The sequence below is a fragment of the Suricata suricatta genome, chromosome 4 (assembly GCF_006229205.1).
Source record: "Suricata suricatta isolate VVHF042 chromosome 4, meerkat_22Aug2017_6uvM2_HiC, whole genome shotgun sequence".
In the NCBI taxonomy this organism is placed as follows: domain Eukaryota; kingdom Metazoa; phylum Chordata; class Mammalia; order Carnivora; family Herpestidae; genus Suricata; species Suricata suricatta.
In genome coordinates this window covers 109,473,465-109,482,206 of record NC_043703.1, presented here as the reverse complement: position 1 = coordinate 109,482,206, position 8,742 = coordinate 109,473,465, and the positions used below count along the sequence as shown (strand labels likewise).

The 8,742-nt window shown below is 42.5% G+C and overlaps 1 protein-coding gene across 1 annotated transcript in view; it reads right to left on the bottom strand.

Moving 5' to 3' along the window:
• Window positions 1–5,863: 5,863 nt before the first annotated feature.
• Window positions 5,864–8,742, bottom strand: part of ACTR2 (actin related protein 2) — a 38,534-nt gene continuing 35,655 nt past the window's right edge. Inside the window, exon 9 of the mRNA XM_029937487.1 lies at window positions 5,864–8,570. Within this exon, the coding sequence (XP_029793347.1) occupies window positions 8,400–8,570 (171 nt within the window). The 3' untranslated portion in view covers window positions 5,864–8,399. The remainder of the gene's footprint in view (window positions 8,571–8,742) is intronic.

Genomic DNA, 8,742 nt, shown 5'->3' with positions numbered 1-8,742 from the left:
AGTCAAGATAGGGTCCTGAGCCGATCAAGCCTTCGCTAGGGAGTCAGACAGACACGATGACCACCACACAGAACCGGCACAGCAGCTGGAGCCAGAGACCCTGGAGTTAGACCTCTGCCTCTACGACTTCCAGGCTGCGAGTCCTTGGGCTGGGTAGTTTTCTTTTGTGGTCGGTTTCCTCATCTATGAGGTACAGACAGCAATCGCTACCTGAATTACACGGGAGTACACGGTCAGTGCTGAGCGTACAGCCCCTGGAATGCAGCGAGTACTTGACAGTGAGCATTCTAGCGTTCTGTGGGGTCCTAATTGTTACCGCTTCTAAGTGACTCCTTTAATTCACGTAGGGCCTGATGACCCCTGTTGGCTCAGCTCACAGAAAGTCAAGGAAATATAAAAGTTCAATAAACACTGGTTCAAGATGCGTTCTTGTTCTCTGAAAGGCAGTAAACCAAGGCAGGAAAATGCTCTCCTTTTCCAAAAGGGGTTTGAAACAAAGGCCCTTTGAAACAGAGGAGACAGGCAACACTACGGAGAGTAATAAAGGAAGCCGGTTTTCTCAAGGCACTCAATGGCGAGAGAGAGACAAACCAGGAGTCCAAGGGCCCCGCAGTGACGTTCCAGGCAGGGAGCACTGGTCTTCATTCTCTTAGAAAACAGTTAAGCGAAACCTTGGGGAAAATAGAACCAGGTTTTTATCATTTAGGCTGCAACTGACTTCTCTACAAAACACCATGGTTTTGGACTTGGGTTTTTCCAGGTGCAAAGGAGCCTTCTAAGGCCGTCACCTCAGTTTCTGGAAGTGGGTGTCCCAGCGTGGAGAGCCCGGGTGCTGCCAGAAACACTAGCCGGGAAGGGTCCAAGGCGGGGGCGGGAACACCTGGGACCCTCGGAATGGTCTCGGTCTAAGTGAAAATAGTTTACACTGACGTTGTCACAAATCCAAGGTATCTGGGGCAAATGGTTTCCTCATTTCTCCCCCATAAATCAGTGTGGATACTCCTGGCAAGCTCTGTTCCCAGGATGGGCAGCTGGGAGTCCGGAGAGGGGCGGATCTCCTCCCCCCTCCTGGCCTCTCCCGCCTCTCCCTCCCCATCTGCCTCACAGCTGATTATTCTAGCAGACGGGCTCAGCCTGGAGAAAACAGGACCTAGTCTCTGTACTGACATTTGGTGGATGAGTCTTTCCTTCGGTCCCAGCTTCTGAATGAAACCAGGGAGTGGAGTGAGCTACCATTTGGTTCAGTTTGCTAAGTTTACCATTTGGTTTAGTTTGCTAAGTTTTCCTGGGGCACCATGAATCCAAACCTTTCTAGACTCTTAAACATGGAAATTTCATTCCATAAGTCGTCCCCCTCATGTGTTTGTTCAAAAGACCCACAAATGAAACAGAACTTTCACTTAGAACGTTCAAAGAAGTCTTTTTGTTGTTTTGAAAGCACCTGAGAGACGATTTTTTGGGCTCACATCACAAATTTTCGTTTCTTTTGAATGGTATGAGGAGAAAACAGGTTTCAGGCATAAAAGAGTGCTCCATATATGAAATGGAAAAGAGAAAGATAATTTTCAGCCAACTCTTTTCTAAGATTGGTAGAATTAACCAAAACCAAACATGACATTTTCACAAAACGGAAAAAAAAATTTTAAGTTTTTATTTATTTTTGAGAGAGCACGAGCAGGGGAGGGGCAGAGAGAGAGGAAGAACAGACTCCAAAGCAGACTCCAGGCTCTGAGCTGTCAGCATAAAGCCCAACACGGGGCTCTAACTCCCAAACTGTGAGATTATGACCTGAGCCGAAGTTCAATGCTTAACTGACTGAGCCACCCAGGCGTCTCCTGCCACATAATTTTTAAAAGAACAGTAGCTTAAAGTCTCAGAAAATAGTTTTTCTAACATCACATCCCTCTGTTTGAGAAAAGGCAAATAGTAAACACTAATACCTCCAAACATTACCACACATGAACAGCATTCTGCTTTAGAGAACCTTGCGATTTTTCAGTTTTTATGAGGTAAGAAATGTATTTAGAGTAGTCATTAAATTACTGTTGGTCATTATGAACAGTTAAGCACTTCCAATTTGGGACACATTTCAGGTTGACATTTGGAACAAATGAGGCTTCTAAATATTCGGTACACATTTTTGGCTAACCGTGCCGTCAGAGGTGGTGCTCGAAAAGGCTCGAGGTGATGTGTTGTGTGCTCTGGAGTGAAACCGAAGCCTTAGGAGCAGCTTTCGTATCGTGGCAGGCAAACAGCAAGAAAATGCCCCTAGCTTCAACAGCTCACTCTCCAGCTAGAGAGCTCTGAAGCTTTCCTGTTATGGGCTATAGAAGAATTAGGCTCAGAAAAGTAACTTCTACTCACCCAGAAGATCCATCAGACTCCTTCTCAGAGACGGTTCCTACTCGGAACACTAGCCACCTCCTTACCTGCAGCCACTTACTTAGTTTTCCTCGTGCACGCACTCACCTGCAGCTACTGACGCTTGTTGTCGGGAGCGCCACAGCCCCTCCCTCCTCCTCCTCCTTCAGATCTCTGGCTAAAATTATCCTGGCCTCAAAGAGCACATGGCAGAGGTAAACCTTTATTTTTCTCTAGCAGCCGTCAGCTACAATAATAGAATTCCACAAACTTCCCAATTTTGGAACTGGGTTTATACTTTCAAAGAAAATCAAAACTTAATTCTCTCTCTCCCTGTCTCTATAGGCGGTCTCCAAACTGCATCCAAAAGTTCACTTGTATGTCAGTTGCAAGAGACTTGAAACAAATTATTTTCTCCGTAGAAGTAACATCTGGTAGGTCGGTTGCTTGGCCAGTCTACAAATCATTTTAATCCGTCAAATGGCTGACTTGTAGCACTGGCTGTACTAGCTTGAATTCAGGGAGCTGGGAAGCCTGCAAGTCAGAGCGAGGAGAAAAACCTCTCTCGAAACAATGTTGACTAAGCCAGTGTGCTCTGGTTGTTTCCCCACTTCCAGCCCCCAGCGCCCATCTACAGGGCCCCTAATAAAAAGTAATCAGCAAGTAACTTCACATTTCCTTGGAGTCAGCCAGTTTTCTCCAAGGTACTCTTGTAGCCAAACTTACAGACCTAGCTTGCTTTAAATCACAAAAAGCTGGCAATCTTCACTAGGTGTCAATCCGAGTCACTGGACTTCTTTGTAATTCACACAAATGTGTGAATGGCAAACAGGGAAGGCTTTAACCTTCCCAGAAGAATTTGCATTTTGAGGAAAGGCCACACCCACCAGGACTGAGGGGTGGGGATTTGTCTGGGGGAGGGGGCACACTGGTTTCCAGGGCCAGTGCCCAGTCCCTTCGCAACCCATCAGCTGACAGCTGTGCGAGGTGTCAAGTGGAGAGGCAGGCCAGGGCATGCAGGTGCGCGCCTGGGGCTGCGGTCCTGCTCGGTCCTGCTCGCCTCCTACAGCAGGGCAGTCACAGCTTTGAGGGGGCGCAGGCCCATGCAGAGGGAGGCCAGGACCCTTCCCTTTTAAACACTTCATGAGATTGACTTCTTATCAAGGAAGACATTGGGGGAAAGTAATTCAATTATTTTTGAAATTTGGTAATTATACTCTAGCTACATTTCCTATAGGATACTTAAAATGTTAATTCTACCTAAGGCTCTAAGTAAAAACAAAACAAACAAGCAAAATGGCCTTTTAATTGATCATCAAGGTCTTTTGAATTGTACCTAGTCATCATGGTTTTAGTTTCCAAACCTACATTCTGTTCAACAGTTCTTAAAACTTAATGCCAGAAGCTTTAGATCTAAGAAAACACACACACACACACACACACGTGGAGGTCACACTGAAGGGTTCAAATCAAGGGATCAAATGTATGTCATCAGTTTATTTTTGACATTTGAGCCTCAGGTAAGGCCCAAATTTCTTACTCTTCAAAGACCAACTTGGCACGAGATAGGAAAATGGCAGAGCAGTTAAAGAAGTCCTCCTCACTCAGGAAATCCTTAGATTTGGTTTCCTAAAGTAAGACAGGCCTTGCAATTTCCTTGTGAATATTTTATGATGCGCCTGGAAGGGGGGGAAGAAAACCCCACCTCCTGCATACAGCATCAAGGCGGTCACTTCACACAAAGATCAAATTAATATTGTGGCAGGTCTTAATGTCAGTTTCCTTGCTTAAAAGGTCAATGTGCTATCAATACCTTTGCATTCAAATACTTATAACCGCTTTTTTAGTGCACAGAACTCTGAATTTTTGAGAGTTAGGGCCCTCTTTTCCAAACCCACATTCAAAGAAGAGTGAAAAGGCTTGGAAGACTACCCTTCTGACTAATCTTTAAAACAAAGCATTCATCAGGCAAAAGCTCAACCTGATGTTAACCAGAGGCAGTGTTCTTGGGAGTCTGAGGCTTAAACACCGTACTTTATTATCCAAAGCTTTCGGGCGGTACACGTAAGCCCAGTACGATACTAATGCTTCTACTTCAAGGAAAATTATTTGCAGTTCTTCCCAGTCCTTTCCCGCTAGTGGCTGCGGAGGAACTGAGGCAGGACAGGAACTATTCTCCCAGAGATCACTGGGATTCCTTAGAGATTTTACATCTAACACAAAATGAGATGCTGATAATAGGTACAAATAACACAAAATAACACATTTTAGACAACACGAATTGAGATACTTCCCAATAGGTATGAAGCATTTTTTTTTTTTTTGGTCACTGCCAGAGTGCAGAGGATTTAAGTTGCTATGGTTTAATAGCTTCTGTCTCCCTAACTTCAGATGTTATTTAAACAGTGCAGAGCAAGATGCTTTAGAAAGCTTTTATAATACTTAGTACAAAAATCAGTGGAATTTGTACAACAGCTGCCTTATTTACAACCCCAACACGAGTTTTTCTATTCTACAGCGGAGGTTACTTGCTGTATAGAGGCTAAAGTAATTTGGCCTTTACAGGGTATTCAAGCTTTTAATAGGTCAAGGAATTTGAGCTGGAGGAAAAAACGGACCCTACAAATACCCCAGGTATTGTGGGTAGTTGGCTAATTAGTCCAAGATTAGATTACATGTTAAATATTGAGCGAAAATCAGTCCTTGAGTTTCTGGCTCACTGTGCTGGGTGCCAAAGTCAGCGCAGTTCCACATGTAACTGTACAGCGGTCAAGGTTTATGGGTGAAGGAAACAGGTGAAGAGCACGGAAACACTCCCTCTCCCACCAAGGAGACTGAGGAGGAGTGCCCAGGAGCTTCTTCCTCCACCACACACCGATGGCTGTCACATTATCCTGGCACCTAAGAGCTTGGATGAGACACCAGAGGCAAACCTCAGGGAGTCCTGGGGGAGCGTGGCCATGAAGGGAGGGATGAGATCCAAGCGTACAAGTTCATGAAGAAGGATAAACAAAAATTCTATCGTCTGCTCCTCAGCCCGTATCCTCAAAGGCAAGTGTGAAAGCAAGGGAAGGGGAGTTTCGTCAAAGTGCACTCTTTAGCTGTGTTGTTAAATAATATGCCAAAAGTCTGCCAAGGAGCTAAAAGGTTCCTGAGACGGGGCGAGTTACATATAGGTCTGTCTAGCGTTCCTAATGCTGCAAAAGCCACCCTAAGTCTCCGAGGAGGCAAAGCAGTTGAGGAGAAAAAAACCTCTAAGCAGCTGTAGCTGTGATTTGCTCTTACTGCTAGTTTTTTGCTCTCCTTACATATTTAAAATCACACCAAAAATGAAGACTTTTTTTGGCCGAATAATAGCACAACACTGAACGGAACTTGGTTTAACAACTAGTGTGAACTTGTCTATCCATCCTGCATTAGCAAAAATGAAAACATGAATAAAAATATGAAAATGACACTAAAGAGAAAAATGTTAATACACAAAACCAAGACAAAATTCAAATTTACTTTCAAAAATCTGATTTTATTTTCTGAATCAAAAAGAAGTGTCTTCACGTTAAATGTAGAATGTTTAACTTTCCATTGATCTAGCAAAACACTTTCCAGATATCATTAACAGTGCTCAGAACTGTGTAAAAGTCAACATCCAATACCATGTTTTAAAGAAAAAAGTTTAAATGTAGGACTTAGTTCTAAGAAACCCTTCTCAAAGGTCAAGGCATTGGCAATTCTAATTTAAAAAGAACTGTAGTCATTAGTGGAGATTCCAGTGACAATGGTTCTCAAGAGCTAAAAATCAGATCTCTTTTAAAACAGAAAAAATGTTAGTTTGAGGGACTCCCACCTGACAACTCCAGTTAAACCTAATATTTCAACTACCCCCCCCAAATTACTAAATGCATCGTTTTACCTTGGAATAGGAAAATTAGAAAATGGAATCTTAAAATTATATATATATACACACACACACATATACCATTTTAACTGTCCTGTTTGCTAGCAGAATATTGAAATTAAAACCAAATTCTACATTCAAGGGGCAAACGATAAACGCTCCCTCACCGTTTTAAGAGTCCATCCTTCTCCTTGTGGTTCTCTAGCCCCGTATGTTAAAATCATGACCAAAGGCCAAGAGTTCATCCATTTACCTGAAATGAACAGCTGATCGGTATGGGTCCTACATTTGTGTCCTTGAACAAGTCCAGGACTCAGAAGGCTAGGGGGATGCAGAACACATGATTTAGGAACACTTTAGAATTCCAAAATGACTGACAGCCACGTCCCTAAAATCTAGTACACTTTAGCCATAGGCTAGTCACGTGGACTGAGGCATGTCCGGCATGCAGGCAAACTTCTCTTACTTGTTCGAAGTGAGGTAAAACAGACAAAAAATACTTAATATTAACAGAAGCTGCATTATTAAAACTAACCTCCTTTTGCTGCTTATTTCATGTAAACTGACTGTTAAGTTTTTTCACAAAAAAAGAGGCTCGTAAAGCCAGTAATTTTTCCAAATGTGGTCACCTAAAAATTAAGCTTCCTCTTTCAAAGCCATTATTAGTAAAGAATATTTTGAAATGAAGGAACACATTTCCCTCCCCAGAATCTGCAATTTGTACTTAGCGTGACACAGTTTCTTATTACTTTATTTTTCAAATTTGGAAAGAATTCAAATCTGAGTACTATTTGATTTTTTTTTCAGATACAAAGCAGTACCGACAGGATTCATAAATATGACTTTTGACACAGACAGGAGGTCTGCCACCATTTAGAAAATATCAACAATTCTTCTTTCAGGCATAAGAGGACTGAGAGTTACTAGTTATGATTACTTCTGCAGTAGAAATACAAATTTAAATCTTGATTTTGTGGGGGTTTTTCTGGCCAACATTTTAAGTAGTCAAATTATACTCCACTTCCAGGTTTCAAATTAAAATAATAAAGACTACTGAAAATTACCCAACTGGCAACAAGTCCCGTATTTCAATGTTATTTTTAACCCAACAGCTGTAACCTACTGCCAGTAATTATCTGTCTGTGTCTACTTCCTACTAAATCAGCACTGGCCAGTGATGTCAAGGATGGTACTTGGCACTGTAGTACCTTAATGCTTCTGGCATAGAAAGAAGCACTTTTAAGCACTTTTTAAATCTGTCATTTGAATTTCCAAAAGCATTTTTAAATTGTTAATTGTCCACTGATAAAGTCTAGGGAGTCTACTCCCAGCTAACATGGTTGATTTAAAAAATAATAAAAAAACAAAAATAAATCCCTAAGCCACATGGTAACGGAATATCACACTTACTCTTTATATCATATGGAAATGGTTGCAGGCAGACCAAAACAAAGTAGAAGAAAACCTGCCAAATCAAAGGACTGAAAATAAATTTCATCTTACATTCCTCAGAGCAGAAAAGCTCAAAAATTAAAAGGTCAAAATCAAAAGACCACCCCTTCCCCCCACATAAAATCCCCCCCTCAAACTCTTTAATTCTGAGCCTAACATTTCCCTACAATGTTAATTCCAGAAGCTTTAAGGTACTTAAACTGTGCAGTAACTGTTGAAAGCACCACTACAGAGGAAATGCCATAAAGGGTTCAGCAGCTGCCCGCCCATCCCTTACCACCCCCACCCCGTAATATGTAAAAGCTCCTGTTAAAAGTTTTTTCTTATGCTAATAAAGGCATACCACCTAGTGTGCTAAAGACTAAAACTAGCAGCATTAGAGCAGTAAAGTGAAAATAGGAAGCCGACAGGAATGATCTAAATGCCTACTTAGGAGAAACAAAGCAGCAGACAAGGGGACCCTTTGCCCTCTCAGTTGTGTTTGTAGGGAAGTGGAGAGTTAAACCCATTTACCCACAGTAACAAAAATTTAACACAGCTTCCCCCAAGACACCAGAATAAAACCTGACCTTCTCAGTCAAAGGGCACAGAGAGGACTCTTCCATGTCCTGGAGTTGAATGAGTTCAAAGATTGGCAAAAAGGGAAAAAGAAAGCGTTAGGGGTGTGACGCGAGCAAGCTCTGGAGTGAGTTTATCGAACAGTCACACCGAGTTTCTCCAGCACGCGGACACCCTTTTCTTGGTATTCTTGTCGGGTCATCCAGAAGTTGTCTTTGTCTTTCATGATATCTGCCAGAACGGCGCCGCCCAGGAACACCATGTGCTTCCGGCGCGGTGGGTCTTCGATGCGGATCTTAAATTTCTAAAGGAGAAAAGAGGAGACCGTAAAACGTCACAAGTGCACAATGCTTTCTGCTTTATGAAAATGACTTCTTCATATAATCTCCTGAATTCACACAAAGTCCTGTGAGGTAAGTGGGGCGGTAAGTTTTATAATCTGAGCCACCAGTGATTGCCTGATAGACACACCTCAA